At 39.2% G+C, this 17096-nt stretch overlaps 1 protein-coding gene across 4 annotated transcripts; it reads right to left on the bottom strand.

Moving 5' to 3' along the window:
• Positions 1 to 1679: 1679 nt before the first annotated feature.
• RBM17 (RNA binding motif protein 17) lies at positions 1680 to 16882 on the bottom strand. 4 transcript variants are annotated; one of them, XM_072857418.1, is made up of 12 exons: positions 16807 to 16882; positions 14980 to 15120; positions 13314 to 13430; positions 12233 to 12399; positions 10192 to 10286; positions 9146 to 9202; positions 7107 to 7248; positions 5076 to 5227; positions 4298 to 4374; positions 3829 to 3927; positions 3433 to 3505; positions 1680 to 3289 (listed from the first exon to the last, which is right to left on the bottom strand). In XM_072857418.1, the coding sequence occupies exons 2-12, from the start codon at positions 15100 to 15102 to the stop codon at positions 3186 to 3188; spliced, it is 1206 nt and encodes a 401-aa protein (XP_072713519.1). In that variant the 5' UTR covers positions 15103 to 15120; positions 16807 to 16882; the 3' UTR covers positions 1680 to 3185. The 4 variants fall into 4 exon arrangements, with proteins under 4 accessions (XP_072713519.1, XP_072713501.1, XP_072713491.1 ...); XM_072857390.1 differs by having other exon boundaries at positions 1681 to 3289; positions 10192 to 10289; XM_072857410.1 differs by having other exon boundaries at positions 1681 to 3289; positions 4298 to 4371; positions 10192 to 10289.
• Positions 16883 to 17096: the final 214 nt, after the last annotated feature.

Genomic DNA, 17096 nt, shown 5'->3' with positions numbered 1-17096 from the left:
CCCAGAAGTAATGAACAGTTCATACTTAGCCCGACAGGAGATAGTTATTCAGCACATTAGAGAATCAGAGTATTTACATGGGTACTTAAAACATGGAATTAAAGCTTAACTTTAGGAAATCAGGCCTGAAAAATACCAAGCGCTTCACCTGAAGAGGTATAACCAATACTGTACTGCCAATAAAGCAAGTGTATCTTAACAGGCCACCATCCTCTTCATTTTCTGTAAAAGCGTAACCTTTTAAGGCACCACACAAAAAAGAGAAATAAAAATAATATTGCTTCAGACCAGTTACAAGTACATACCTTACAGAAAAAGGAGCCCCTTTGCACAATTTCAAGTATGCAAAGACAAACAAACAAGTAAAACTTTGTAGCTGCAACGAAGAACTCCAAATTAAGTGCTGCTGAGCCTTTTGAGAGGGCACTGATGAATCACAGAAGGATTCATCCAAAAATGGATGTGTAAGCAGGAAAAACTGGAGGTATTAAATAAAAAGTAATTTGAGAAACTACTAGAAACAGAAATAAGTCAGTAACAAGACTGCAGAGGAGATAGGAAGGAGGGAAGTAAATTCAGAATGAAATTTTTAAAGGCATGCAAGATGCAGCCATACCTGAGAAAGTCTGAGCCAACATATCAACACAGGCTAAGTGTAAGAACATGCATTTCCAAAAAAATGCTTCCTACTAACTACATTGTCTGTGACAAGTAAGGTCTGACTAAGGACCTCAGTCAGCATGCCTGATCCTTTTCAGGTTTCCACATCTGTGTATGCATTTGCATTTACTGTGGCAGCACCTAAAGGACAACTGCTTACAAACCAGGCTCCAGTGTCATGTATTTGTGCAGCACTCAAAGCGAGTACCCACAAAGAGATGAAACTAAGGCAATGTAGGTCTGCTAACACTTTAGAAGGAGGTATGCTTATGCTGTTTTAGTGACCCCATAGTATAGAAAAATACTTCATTTACAGCATGAATCTCCTACACAAAACACTAAATGAACAAGTCCTCTCCCCTACATTTCCAGGGGTAAACTTTACCTATAAGTCTTCAACCACAATAAGGATTTTTAGAACTAAATGGTTCAAAACTTGCCAGTAAAGCAATTCTCAGCAAGTGGAAGACCTCCAACTCATCAGACTGGAAGCTCAGAAGCTGGTATTACAGAGAAACAGCAGAACAGCTGGTCAGAAGACACAAAAAGTAGTCTGTATACCTCAGGAAATGCTTATAGCTAGTCACTCAGAACAGAGGTATTTGCTGAAATAAGAGCCATAAATAAATCATGTTCCTTAAAGCCACGTCGTATTTCAAACTAAGTTCAGATCATACTAAATCTGTTATCAGAGCTTAACTTTCTACAGCATGCCACTAAAACTGACTCATAAGCAAACCTATGCTAATTCATATTAGGCTAATTTATTTTACTACATAGTAGCAAAGGCCTTAAAGTGTTGCTCAAGGTCAAACAGAAAACCAACAGCAGAGCCAATAACAGAATCTAGATTCTGTTATTGCCCCAAGTCCTGTGGTTTTAGTATTAGTCAGGCTGGTTCTTCACCTCTGCTGCAGTGAGGTTTTTGAATGGCAGATTACAACCGTTGCCAACAGCAGCACACGTGGTGTAGAAGTGACTGACTCTGTGGGAACAGAAGAGGACAATAAGGAAGCCAACACACAGTAGGTAAAATACAAGGTTTTTTTAAAAATTGTTTTCTGTTTTACAAGCAAATGTTTGTACAGAGGTTGGTGGAACACAAGCGGACAAAATAAGCGAAACACAAGACCAAGGGTTTGTCATATAGATCTGCAGCCAAAACTTAATAAAAGGGCAATAACTGGAGATATTCACAGCGTTGATCAACTACAGGTCTATACCCCCTCCCCCTAACACATGTGTATAACAGGAAAAAGACATCCAGCATCAGCTTTCAAAAGCTAAAATGCCCTCAGAGCTCACTTCCATTTTAATATTTGCACAATTCTAGGTGCAATGGAGCACAGAGACAACCGCCATCATTGCATAGCCACCTTTTGCCAACTCTTTGTCACATACTGTTCCCAAACAAAAAGCAAACATAAAATCAGGAGCAAAGTGGTGTGTATTATTTTACATTGGATTAAAAAAAAAAGACAGAGTTGTAGTGTTTAGTAGTTTAGTTTGTCAACTCTTCAGATTTTCATAAGAGAATTTTCTTCCATTGCCTCCTACTTTGAAAAATTCACTGGCACTCCTTCTCAAAAAAGAAAAAAAAAGCCTAACCCTGATGTTATTTGACCTCAAATATAGAAATATATAGAGAGAGCACAAATGCCAGGTTTGAATCAATTAAACAAAAAGTTAGTTATCTATGCGTGATGTTAGAGGAAGTGAGAATCTGATAGCTGGCCAGATACAAGAATGAGTTTCCCTCAGTTCTACCTATAGCATTTCAGTAACGACCTGTAATCAGTTAACCCTGGATATTTCTAGCAAAGACTGCTTGACAGCACAGAGCTCCTGCTAACAGTCCACTCATTCCGATTCAAATGGCTAAGCATTTTAAATTCCTTCCTCCTTCCATTTCCCTGGGTTAAATGTGTATTTTCTTTGGATTTGGGAAGAAAGACAGACTCATTCCTTGTTACTTTAGTCTCCATTCTGGCATAGAAAGTATTGTCCTGGAGTCAGGAGAGAACAAACTAGCTGCCAACTGTCCAACGACCCCAAATCACTCTGGTGTGCAGATGGAGGACTTACGAGAGCAAGGCTGTAACTCTGAGAGAGTTATCAGGGAAGAGAAGCATGATAGCACATAGTCCTTTTCCAAAGCTTCCCACTTATTGTGGATGCAGCACACGGACTCCATGATGAAGCACCAGAACAAGGAAAGCAGGAATACAGACAAAGCATCTCCTCAGCAATGGGTTTTCAAAAGAACAAAGTCATCTGAAAGCTCAAAAAACCAGGATTCCCAGAGCAATAAGCAGAATTGTGCAATTCAAAACCACACAGATGTGAATCTTACTTTCAAAGGGCTTTATATTACAAAAAATGTAAGTCACAACGAATGCGAAAAATCCATTCAATGAGGCTTGTTTCCAGTTTGCTAGGAAAGCTACTTTTCTCTTCTTTATTCCCAGCCTACTGCTGAAAACATGATTGCCAAAACAGTGACACCTCGAGCTAGATTTTTAAAGTCAAACTTGCTCTGCCAGATCCAGTACTCTGAACTTGTCCAGGTTGTAGAAACAAGCCTTCACAACTCTGCCTCCGAAGTATCTTCCATTTAGATCCACAACAGCTGGAATTGAAACCAAGAACAGGTCAGCAAGCAGCAATTCAATAAAATAAACATTTCTTTAGCTAAAGTCTAATCAGTGAGACTGTTTAATCTCTCTACTGAAGTTAACTCTGAGGGTCACAGGACACAATTTAGTATCCTACCTTTGATGGCAGATTCAACCCGTTCAAACTCTAAAAATATTCTTACAGCTTCATCATCAGGGGCACCAGGAATCTGAATCAAAACAAAAAAAACCCAAACCTCAGAAGTAATTAGAACAGTAACAAAAATACTGTTTTAAATTGCTGTTCTTCACAAAAGTAGTAAAGAGAACACAATAAAAAGGTTCCAAAAGCACAATACCCATAGATTTTTGCCCAGTTTCTGACATTAAAAGTTTGTATGTTACAAATATGGAAAATACAGCATCACAACACAGCAAAGGACCCTGCGAGATCTTCTAATCTATGCCCCTTCCCTAAGTCAGTAACGAGCCAGTCGTGAGGGACAAGTGCCCAGTTCACTTTCAGAGCAGCCAAAGAGAGATTATCTCTTACCTCAAAGATGACACATTTTCCAACCTTGCCGTATTTTTCGCATTCTTCCTTAGTTTCAACTTCTAGATCTTCATCCACCTCCCCAGCACCTACCATGTTCTGAAAATTGAAAGAATAAACCCAACTCACTGGATGTAGTCTGTACAGACAATTATGTAGACAAATCACGGATGCATGGAACTGTGACCATGAATACTTTAAGCTTGTTTACCAGTCAAGAGCCACAGGAGGAGACAGTTCCCTAGTACTACGACAGGGTAACTGTATAATCTAACGCAATGTTGATTTACAGTCACAACTTGTATGTCAGGAAGACACGTGTTTTCTCCACGACACAAAGCACCATGTAGGTGCAGGCCAGAACTGTTCGAACTGTATAGAGTCATTGTAACAGGAACACAGGTTTAAACATTTCAACCAGTCACGTATGCTGCAAATACGAAGACATGTTCCCTTACTCCCAACTTACCCTTAGTAAGACCACTTTAGTTGGACATTTCAGTATCTCAGTCAAGGGGTTAGAATCCGCTTTCTTGCCCGTTTCTGCTATGAAGATAGAACAGTGAATCATGGTATAATTTAAGATTAAAGCTCATTTAAACCTTATATGGGGGCTTTTATCAGAATCCTACTGTTATCAAACAATAGAATAAAAGCCACAAAATGTAGTTTAATATTGGTGAGGAATTCAGAATTCATAGCTATTTGGAAGGACAATAAGCAGAAAAATCATTGCCACAGAATGTGAATTAAGCTAGAACATTGACAACATACTATTTCTGTGAGGGAAATCATTCATAAGTTCAGAATTGTATCAGATCCCCTAAGAACTAAAAATCAGATCTCCTGACTTCCATACTTGTGCTCGGGCAGAGGTGCTCCTCTAGCAAGCCTAGATGTCTCTAGATCAGACAGCAACAGGGAAATGAGAACAATATCTAAAGCATGTGATGGGGAGAAAGTCAGCAGAAGCAGAGCAGGATCACCCCTTGAAGAGAAGAGGCTTCCAAACGCTAAAGGAGGACAACTGATGGGGAAGGGGAGGATGAGCTAAAATAATTAATAGAGGACCACTTTAAAAAAAGATAAAAAAGATAAATTTCCACAAGAAGAAACACGAGTCATTCTTCCAACTCTATTTTCTGCAAGGACAGATGGTAAACAAAAAATCCAGGAAATTCCACTGAGCCTGAACTATTATTTTTCCCTGACCATGATTCAAACCTATCGGTGTACGACAAAATTACCTTTCTCTGCAGAATCGCCAACAATGATCTTGCCACCCCTCTTGCTGGTTTTCTCTACTGACAGTGCTGTGCTCAGCCCCTGTTCATGCTTTCCCAGGCCCTGGCCCTCTCTGAAACCATACTTCTGCATGATTTTATGAGCTACTGTCCCTCTGTAAAGAGAAAAAGCATCAGTTAGTAAAGGTTTCTTACACAAAACATTAACATTGCATTTCTCCCGAGTGGTCAAATACTTCCTAAAATCTCACTGCACAGAAACTGAAAAATTAAGAGCTTCTACATGAGCTTCTACTTTACAATCTAGCAATTTCACAGCACCCTGTGAAGATGAAAAGTGTTACCCCTGAATTACAGACAGAAGAGCTGTCAGAGAACTTGACTAAATAAAATTGTTCATACTTTTACAACCCCTCTGCCATGGGCAAGGGCATCTTTCACTAGATCAAGTTGCTGACAGTAAATCGCAATCCAGATTAGACCAAGGTCTATTTAGTCCAGTTTCTTGTCTTTGTCAGTGGCTGGTATCAAAAGCTTGAGAGAAAAGGCAGATGTAGAATATCTACTTCTCACATTAAATCACGTTCCACTATTTACTAGTTGGAAGCTGGCGTAAGCTCTAGAGTATGTGGTTTTGCTAGCCCTTCCTATAACAAATCTGGATATCCTCAATATTAATTTAAACATGTCTCATCTATCTGAATTTTCAAGAACGTATTGAGGCAATAAAGCCCCCAACCTATTTAAAGGTACCTTTTTTTTGTAAGTATCTTACAAGAAGCACCTCCACTGACAGGTTTTGAAATTCCCACTAAATGAATAGACAGAATCAAAATATACCTACACACGTTGACATTTCTTTGGAGACCATAGCTAGATAGGCCAAGACACAAAAGATATGCCATGGTATAGTAGTTTACACCACAGTAAATAATCTATGCTCAGTCACCCCCATTCTACCAACAGGCATATAAGATTACACAAAAAATGCAGGATCGGTGACTACATGACTATTTTCTAAGCATACTATATGAAACATACAAAGACACATTAAAAAAGGCCAAAAAGTCTGACTATGTAATGCTGAAAGGTTAAAACACTAAGTCACAGAATAAACAGTAGCCAATTATGTGGCTGAAGTAAGGCAGGTTAGGTCATATTTTTAGCACTTCTTTCAATAAAGTGAAGGTCCCAGGGTATTGCTAACTAGAGGTGGTAACAATGCATAAATGGGGCCAACAGTACTGACTTTGGTTATCCTTTTTCTAGACAATGTAAAAAAAAGAAAGGCATTTCTGTCAAAAAACTGCATGAAAAATTGTCTCCAAAATGAAAATGCAGTGTAATAATGTAATAAACTACACTTTTATGTCTGCGTTCATCCTGGATACAGTTTTGACTACGCTGAGGCTGCATTTCCATTACACCTGATGCGATTGATAAGAGGACCACAGTTAACCACTACAACTTTCAAATGAGGTCTTTAAGCTGTTTTTAACTGTAAATTCGACATCATTTTGCTGCCACAGCAGTAACACAAGCATTACATCCAATGCTAATCCAAGGCAGAAAAGTAAATGGACAGATTTGCAGCCACAGCTGCTACATTCATGCAAATACACTTTGAATTTCTGAACAAACAAACAAAGCAGAGCTGAAATGATTTGCCCACTGGTACACAGCAAATTTAAGACAAAGCTGGAAAATAAATCTAGATGAACTAACATGCCATCTGTGTTTTCCTGTATACTATGTTAGCTTGGCTTGTACAAGCCATAAACACTTTATACTGGAATGTGGCTTCAGAACTCGCTTAAAAGCACAGCCTTGAATGCACCACCTCAAACGCATTTCTCTCGATCGAGTAAATCCACTGCTTTTTCTGTATCCTGACAGTTACAACTATATGCACTCAGACTAACCACATACGTGCAACGGGTTGTGTTCTTCTCTACTGACAAACTATTTTAACTTTTGGTTTCCACCACCTTCTAATGCCTTTTTCCACAAAATGTGCATAAGTCAATCATTTACCCCATGTTAGCAAGGAAAGAGTTGCTAGGTCCTGTGGGGGAACGAGGTCTTTCTGGCTCATCATACACTGGAGGAGGAATAGCTGCTTTGGAAGATGGTGCCCGAGGTCTCGACTCCTCTTCAAATGGAAATGATGCTACAGCTGAAGAAAATGGAGACATTTGCTTTTTCAATAAAAAACTTTGCATGAACTACCTACTTGTTATGAACACTAGAGTACTACACCTTCAATCTAACTCATTTACAGACAGCTCTTCATCTGCAAGTTGTACTTTTTTCTGCTTTAATACTAACAAACTACAAAAAAAGTCTCCAACATAAATCCAAATCAGAAGAATGTTTCCTTTGCATGTGCTGCTTTAACATCCCCTCACCCCTCTCTCAAAACCAAGATTTGAGTTGAGTTATTCTGGATTTTCCTCACTGGATATAGAGCGAGTTTGTATCCACAGGTCTATAATGCATTTATTAACCTCTTACTTATCAAATGGAGAAGAGAAACATTAAGAGGCCACCTGCACTACAATGAGTTTATCCAGACAGAGGGCAAGCAAACTTAAAAGCCCCATTCATTAGGAACAGAATTATGACAAAAATGGATCAAAGCACACAGCTTGGGGCCTGAGGACTGTAAAGAAAAGTACAGTGTATGTTTACACAAAAGAGAAATCAGTCTATTAAAAAGAATAAACACAACTCAAAGCAAAGCATTTATACAATCTTAAGAGATCTCACTGACAATTTCTGAACTGCAACTTTTCCTGGGGGATGGAGATCTACATAGCTTTATATAGGTATCTCAATCACACCGATTAGATTATTAAACTACCCTTCACTGACAAGTCAAATGTCAAAATGTAAAAAAAGCCTACAGAACACTAAAGGAAATATGCAGAACACACTTTTGAATGTACTTATGGACTTTTAGACTGACTTCATTTTAGATTATTTTCTTGTGAACTCGTACTTGTATCTTACCAAATAAAATGTCAGATGTGAAGTTTGGGGATGTCGTAGGAGGAAAAAAAAAATCCCTATTTAAGCAGCAGATGGACTGGACTATGGGAATTTTGCTACAGCAATATTTTCTCAGGTTTTTCCAGCCTAGCTTTGAGCATCAAGTAACAAGCTGTACAAAGGTTTCCTTGTGAGATCATGACACATTTTGAAAGCTTTCCCCCTCAGGATATTTCTACCATTTCCAGCCTATATTTACTTTTCCTTGACACCACTCAGTTGCTCTTAATTATTTACTCAAAACAATCTCTTTCTGTTTTTAATGTTTACACAGTTCAAATGCTTTCACTATTGTATCATTCACCTACTCTGCCAAGCTTTTTTTTTTTTATTTGAGACTTCTCAAAAATAAAATCAGGACCCCCAAAGGAAAGTTTGTGTGCATACTATTCTTTTTTCTTATTATTTTTTAACGTACACAACATACTGTTCATTATTTTAAAAATTTAAGACCATTAGACATGCAAAAAAGGGAACAGTTTTGTTCTTACAGCCAGTTTATGCCATCTAGTGGACAACTGTAATCTTCAAGCTATCTTCATTGAAGGAAACCCTAGCGCACACACATCTCTTAACAGATACTGCATCCCTCCAAAACTTACAAAATTCTGTCTGTAGTGCATAACCCCTTCAGAAAAGATATTCATAAAGTACCACCTAACGCAAAGGGTAATGCAAAAATTCCCTGTCCGTACTGTGGAGGTTTCTAGTCTACCCAGAGAAACCCGTCTGCAACATTTCTTCTTTCACATCAGAAATGAGTAATTGAACATGGTTATAACAGACTGGCTTGCCAAACCACTTCTCTAGCAATACAGAAAGAATCCTTTCTAACAGAGATGTGAAGCACAGTAGTATCACAGGTTCCACACAGCTCTCCCCCATCAACAAAGACCTAGTGCAAGTTCTTCTGCCACAAAGAATCGTATGGGAAGAGCAGCAGGATGAGTTAACTGAATAGAAGGTTGAGTGAGAAAAACACCACTGCTAGGTTTTAGAGAACAGGATTTTGGTGTACTTACGTTCTTTGTCCTTCTCAACAAGAGAAGTGGGTGGTGCAATGGCAGCGCCTCCCATACCTATGAGCAAAAGGGAAGACAATACATTTGTATGACCAGGTTCTGCTGCTCGGAATAGCTTCACTGAATCTTAATACAGCTGCTGGCTGCTTACCAGCCAATTCTTAACATACATCTCTATCAACAGAAAAGTAGCAAGAGAGCAGTCTGAGCAGTTTCAATAGTGGTAAACTAGACATGAATGGAAGGCACATCAAGGGAGATAACATCAGAGTGCAGTGATGTACTACATATGGTGTCTATCATAAACATGTTTCATAGGATTTCAAAGTTAAAGACTGCAGTGAAACAAATCTTCAGTTCTAAAACTGCTTGATCAAGCCAAATGAAAACGGCAATCTGTTCAGGATTAACTACACTTTCATAAGAGTAAAGTACAAAGCCCCTTCTGTATTTTAATAAGCAATATTCTAATGTAGTCTCAAACTTCAAGGCAGAGCAAATATTTTAAATGTCCCATCAGAAATTTTCTTTTCTAAAATAAAAACAGACCTGAATTATTTACTGTAACTTTGTTGCTGAAAGAGAGTAAACTTTCATTTTGTTTATGCAAAGACATCTCTCATCACCCAGATCCAAATTTTTCTAACTAGTTCTAAGGGCATTCAAATAACAATTGCAGGAATGGTAAGCTTTTATAGCAAAAATTCAACAGTGATCCTCTCAGCCTGATTTTACCTCATGCCTCGCCCCTTTCCTGGAACCTACACCACGCAGAAACTTAAAACAGCTATCCACAAACTAATGTAAAAAGAGGTCTTTCCACAAATAATTTAGCTGCCATCTCCCTCCACGGAAAGAAGTTTTCTGCATTACAACAGTTAGGATGTAATAAAATGCTAGGTTTATTCTAAAGGCTCAGAAATAACAGTATACTTCTCAGCTTGAGAACAGAGAAATACAGAATCCATGAAACTAGAATAGGATTGTGAATTCCCCCCTCCCCTTTTCTCCTCTTTCCTCATCAAAAACATAAACAGCTCCCTTACTTCTTTTTCGTCTTTCCCTTTCATAATCTTCATCTTCGTCAGAATCTGGATCTGGTCTTCTTGAAAACCCACTGGCTTCATGTCTGTCTTTACGTCTTCTAGGAGACACAGTAAGTTAGGATAAGAAACCATCAAAGTTAACTCTTTGCTTTAATTTGTGATACCACCTTTGCAGTGTGAATTATACTGCTACACTAATTGGCATTTTATAATGTTTTCCGTGAAGGTGTAAACAAACACCTTTACTTTTTGTTTCTTTGCTTTTATCCTCACGGATTATTTTTTGTAAAATACAAGATGGATCCAAAGCAAGATCATTTTCTGCTTGCAAGTCAGCCAAGAAGAATGTATGGAAACGAGGAAGTATCTGAATAAATCTAGCCCGGACTGACTACAGTGACTAAATGACTACAATGGAAGAGGCGCTGGATGGAAGAGATAGCAAGGTAAGAGAAACATTAATTAATCACTCTGCTTTGAACAGAATCCCTTTTAAATTCCCCATCACAGGCTATACAGAGTGACATCATTTACTCAGCCAATTAAAAAAACAAAAAATCATCACACTTAAACATCAGATTATTGAGAAGCTAGCTTGACAATTAAAATAAGATTCAGGCAAGTCTATTAAAACTTTTAATATTAGGTGAGAAATGCTTCGAGAATTGTTTGCACTTCAACTGTTATTTATTGTCATCATGAAATTACTCATTTTAACACGTTAGAAAAAGGAAAAGTGTTTTTCCCAAAAAGTTAAGAGCACAGCTTGGGGCATAAATGGGATCTCATTCCAGCACAGCCATCAAAACCATGCTACAAGATGCTAAAAACAGCACTACTATGGAACCAGACAAGATTTCTGAATCTCTACACTGTGAATTTGAAACAAACGTACACTCTGTTCAAACACCCGAGTTATCACAAAGCATACATCTGATGCAGGTTTGGCTGAGATTGTTTCCCCAATTTTAAATCAGAATGTAATATGTATTTTTCACTTCCTCTCTCTAATGTCATATATAAAGATTACCCTCTTGGCCCACATACAACAAGTACAAGCATGACTAAATAGCAATCAACACTGAAGCTGTGAAAATGACAGCCCAGATTTCTGAGATCTTGCGTGCTAGTGTGACAGAGCCTCAGGCATTCCTCCTCCACCAGAACAATGAAGATGTAACAGAGAGAAGACAGAGAAGTCCAAATGACTAGATATATTAATTTCTACAATCTAAACAGGGCAATAGAATATCCCTCTTATAATTCCATAGACTTTAGATGATTCATACCATGATGAAGCTGGCTTATTAATTTCACTTAAAATAAGCAAATATAATCTTACTGCCTGGCAGATGTTTTACCACCTATTTCAAAAGGACACTGAATCTGCATTCAACTTCTTTAATATGATTAGAGAGATTTCTTATTCCAGGGAAAGGGCATTAAGGTAATTAAACATAAGCAGTATTTTCTTTTGTCCAGAGACAAAAGAGTAATAAATACACAATTAACTTACTTGAACTGAATGCAGAATATTAAAAAAGAAAACTCAACTATGCCTCTCAAAGGCTGTGCTAGCTACATCTTTAAAACTGAATGCATTCAGGTATCAGTTTGTAGTATTTAAAAGCAGAAAGGATGGTTTATCATTGAGTGTTGAAAAGTATTTGTAGTCAGGTTATACTGACAACAAATACTCTAAAATATCTGCAAAGTCAAAGTCTGATAGTGATGCATGAAGTACCCAAATACTGCTGCTACTATCGAAATAAAGCAAATGTAGAAAAACGTGACATGTCTTTCAGCCAAAGAGGCTGTAAACATGATAAATCTTATAATTTTTGCACTGTTAGGTGATTTTAGCAAGAGCATTAAAACATATTAATTAAAACATTGTGCTTGTTTCTACAAGCATACAGTATTCTTCACAAAATCTTTAAGAGTTTCCCTGAAACTGTTTAGAGGGATAAAACTAAACAAACCAATGTGTCTATTCTTTATATAATTGTCAATATGTCATGAGTTTAAACAAAAGCCTTACTTTTCCCTTTCTTCAATCTCCTTTTGCCTCTCCAGCTCACGCTGCCTCTGTCGTTCCTCTCTTTGACGTTTTACCACTTTTTCATAGTCATTTGGGAACATGGGATCATACTCATCCGCTAAAGGAATCAACACATCTCCCGCAGAAAAACCACTAGGTACAGGATCCTTAAAGAAAAAGGAGTTTTTTCAGCCAAGATCTGAAAACAACATCCAGTTGGAAACCAAGAATTTAGCACTTCCTTCTTGCCCTCAACAGCACAAAACTTCCTGAATTCTATAATAGCAGGTAATATCCTAATCCCACTGGAACTAGAAGAAATCTCTGCTTTACTTAAAACTAACATTTCACCCCGTCTCTCACTATCTCAATTTTTTTCGTGAAGAATCACCCCCACTCACTCCCCCTGCCAAAAACAAAGCAGCAGCAAATCAACGTGGACAGAACTTTTCAAAACCCATTAAATCATTATTAGAAGTATTATGGTATCTTGCTGTCGCAACCATCTGCAAGGGGTCCTCCCCCACAATCTCATCAGTCTTTTTCATCATCTGCTATTAATATAATACCAGCAGAGGTGCACATGCTGTTCTTCTCTCATCTGAAAGAACTATTTCAGAACCATCACCTTTGAAAAAGTTTCAGGGAGAAAATTTCTTTTGATTCCTTACCAGGAGAAATCCATTTTAAAAGGTTAGGTGGCTTTTATTTTCTTTTTAAGTTGTTATACAGGTCCAGGTCCAACACCAGCAATTACAATTACATTCATTATTTACCTGACCAAATTGCTGTCTTGCAAAGTACTCTGAAGCTGTCCAGGAGAAATACGCTAGAAACACTGTTTTATTTTAGCTGCATATTAACCTTGGTAATTCCATGTTGTATCACATGGATGTCTGTATAAAGTTGAAATGTTCATTAATTAAAGAACGTCTGAGCAGAGCAAATCAATTTCAGAAAATTATCACTTCTTTGACCACTAGGAAAGATGATAAAAAGATAAAAATACAGACTACAGTCAGAGAATTCCAATTCCAAAACGTTTGTTAACAGCTGGACTTTTTGGCTGTCTTGGTCTTACCTTTAACCCAGCTGCTACATGAGGTGGTGTGTCCACAATCTGTCTCTCATCAGAAGAGCTACCTCGTTTCAGGTCAATCACTGGAGCAAGGACTGTTGTTTGTTTTGTTCTCTGACTCTGAAAAATCACCAAAACACAAAATGTCTAAAGAAAGATAACAAAATAGTTTTCTAAAATGCAGCTTGCTTTATATACTTGCAGCTGGCATCTCCAATTTTTTTAGAAAAGGATGAAAACCACTGTCTCAAATTCTTCACTGTGCAAAGCTCAATATATAATTTCTCTTCAGTTTATCAACATACAGTAATTCTCAACATTTCTAATGAACCTTGATGCGGATAACTTAGTTTATGCCATATTTTAGTGGTAGCAAAGGCTGCTCAGTTCTGAGAGGGATGCTTGCCAACTATGGTTAAAGAGCTGCTACACAAATAGAGATCTGATGCAGTATTTCAAAGAACGCTTCAGTGAAACCAGTGCATACCTTCCTCTTTTTAAGTGAGTGAGATCAGCCTTTGCTTATGCATGCACTAGAACATACAGTGGTAGGTGAATGGTCCTACGTTTGGACTAGGACCAGAAACATGCATTAAAAATTCAGACGATCTCTTCAGATGAGTTTGAACCGAGTGGTTTTGTTTGTTTGTTTGTTTTTTTTTTTTTTAAGAAGGGTCTCAGACTTCTTCCAAAGATGTACTGTTCTTTATATTTTATCATCTGATAAAATGTATGAATCTATTCTGAACTCTGAATTCTCTAATCCTGTTCTATTATTCTATTAGTCTACGCATGCACTGCATATCAATTAGATAGACAAAGAATACATCTAATACAGTAGCCATTTAGATTTCATTCATGCAGGTCGTTCCAATTATCATCTAAGTCCTGCCCTCAATTTTAGCAGCATAAATCAGGAGTAACTCCAGTGAAAAAATGTTGTGCCTACTTAAGTATTTGGGATCTATGCTACTACTTCTTTTTTAATTAAGTACTCTCACTCTAGAACCTACACACCACAAAGAACACACGCGTCCTACCTGAACCAAAATATCAACACTGCTTAAAGAAAAAGGGTGAAATACTGTAGCAATAAGAAGAGAAAATGGCTCTGTCACAGTTTAAGCTCAAGGAATTAGCTTGCACTCCTTCTCCCTTTCACATATATTGAAAATATTTTCTGCAAAAATTTCTAATGCACAACCATTTGCACTTTAGCACCGAAAGCCTTTTACATACCAAGCATAAAGCTATGCAAACATGTAAATAACAACTGATGCAAAATGCCAAGAATGACCAACAGCCGGTACTGCCAACTATCAATCCCAGTATGACCCTTACTTAAAAAAAAGGCAAGCTTAATCTCATTATCTTTGAAGTTAGAATTGAACATCAGCTTTTGGCTCTGCTAGTTAAAATATCTGAGGTTTGCAGCGCACACATCAGTTCTTCGTTCAATTTTAATTTTGCAAGACTCCCTCTAACAGACTTCAAGAAACACGCATCTCACCCTTCCCCCCCTCAATTTTGCTAGGCTCCTGGCTACAAACTCAGACAAATCCTAGCAAAATTACCCCAAATAAGCATTCTAAGGTCACAAACCTTCCTTGGCACTCTGAACACAAAAGAATTTAGAATAATAGAAAGCAAAAATACAAAGGGACTATACCTTTGCTTGTGTGAGAGCTGCTTTCTTCACTTGCAATTGAGACTGTAGTAGTTTGAAGTTTTTGGACCAGCCTTCTGTTTTAGAATCGCTGGTCTCAACTCCCAAGTCATCGTAAAGTGACATTTTCTCTTCAATTTAAAACTAAAAGACAAAATAAAAAATCCACATGACATAACATGACATGTCCAGGGCTTATTTGCTACTAGTTTGCCTATGTTTATACACCATATTTTTATACATCTTTTTTCCAAAGCCAGAGAGAATTCAAAGTAATAACATTTTTCTAATGGTTAGTAGCTGATATACATGACTACAGTAAGGCTGTTTGAAAGGCAAGGAATATTGTTCAGCATTAGCAGGTGTTGGAAACTACCTAAAATTATGTTTGTAGCATTAGATATCAATCATTTCAGGCTTTGAAGAAGTTATACTGTAGTCCACACTGGTATTTTGAGGTTCACAAAGAAATGCAAGATTAAGTATCACACAAGCCTCAAGACTTGCAAATCAAACACAAAGGAATTATTGACTCTGCTGACCTTAAAAACTATCTGCGCAAATATATCAACATTCCAATCATCTTCTCAAATTTCACTATTTTTTACATCACCGTAAAGGAATATCTTTCTTATACTAAATATACTTGCCAGAGTATTATTAAGTAACTATTTGCACAACATCTAAAGGCCTCTCAAATACACAGAACTTATATATGCATACACACAGAACACACATATATATAAAATTAGCTATGTAACAATATCGATAACATGAAATGTATCACTTTGTGTGATATTGCATCTGACATGGAATGGAAGAAAAGAAAATTTGAATGTAATGAGAAGTCTAGCACCTGTAAGCTCATTATTTAGCCTCTGATAGTGTAATCCAGGCCTATCTCCACCCAAAAACTTTAACTTCTTGATTTACTGCAGGATCAAACATGACTGATTAACAGTCGGCAGTGATAGTTTATAGACTCATCAGCAAGATCTTGATCCCACAGATTTGACAGATACTTATATTTGACGGAACCTGCCTGACATACAAGAGATGACTGTTGCTATAGGTATATGCATTTAAGCCTGTGGAAAAGTCTCAGATGCGGCAGACAGCAACTATATTACAACTCCAAAAGGTAGCAAGCTCAGCAAAAAATTTTTAAAAAACCTAACAATTTAATCCTGCAGTGGAATATGAACAACCAGGGCTCAGCAGAACAGAGTTCACTGCAAGAAAATGGAGGAAGTTGCATTCATTGGAGATTATTACACATATGGCTACAGGGACTGAAACATACAGGGGAACATGATAATGCATATGAGAACAGGATGAGGACATGGCACTACAACAATTCCCACCTGCCGCAGGGGTGTAAAGTTTACGCAGTAAGAGTGCAGCTATTCTGGGGCAGATATGATGCACTTGGGGTACATTATGCTACGCGTATGGATACAGGGAGGGTGCTGCCATCGCGGGAAAACGCCTGGAGGGGAGGGGGTGCACCACAGCCGGGAAGGCACAAGGAAGCGAAGCAGAGGGGCTGTAACCACGCCAACAGAAAGAGCGGGCTGTTATTTCCGCCCCCCCTGCAGACAGAGGAAGCCGAGGCCTGGGACGCAGATGAGCCGCGCAGCGGGGGCTGAGCGGCCCTGACCCCCCCCGCTCTCCACACGGGCCTAGACCCCTCCGAGGGGAGCAGCCGCGCGGCCGAGGGGGGACAGCCGCCCGCCTCCCACTCCGCCCTGCCTCCCCACACCCCCTCGGAGCCCGGAACGGCTTCCCCGAGCAGGCGCGGCCGGCCGGGGCCCGCCGCCCGCCGCTCACCCGTCACCGCGCCGCCGCCGCCATGGGCCGGCCGCTGAGACAGCCGGGAAGGGCCGCCCTGCCGGGCGGCCGCGCCTGCGCACTACCGCCCGCCCGCCCCGCGGCGGCCGCGCCCGCCCCGCTCGGCCAATGGGCGCCGAGGGCGCTGCGGCAGCACCGCCATTGTACCGCCCCCTGGCGGCGGGCGGGGGGCGCAGCACCCGCCCCCCTCTCCCCCCGCTCCGCCCAGTGCTCACAGTATGGCCCTGGGGGGGGAACCCCACATCCTACCCCGCCCATCGCCGGGAGCT

This window comes from Ciconia boyciana, chromosome 1 (assembly GCF_034638445.1).
Source record: "Ciconia boyciana chromosome 1, ASM3463844v1, whole genome shotgun sequence".
In the NCBI taxonomy this organism is placed as follows: Eukaryota; Metazoa; Chordata; class Aves; order Ciconiiformes; family Ciconiidae; genus Ciconia; species Ciconia boyciana.
The sequence above is the reverse complement of the archived record's forward strand: the minus strand, read 5'-3'. Positions and strand labels throughout refer to the sequence as shown.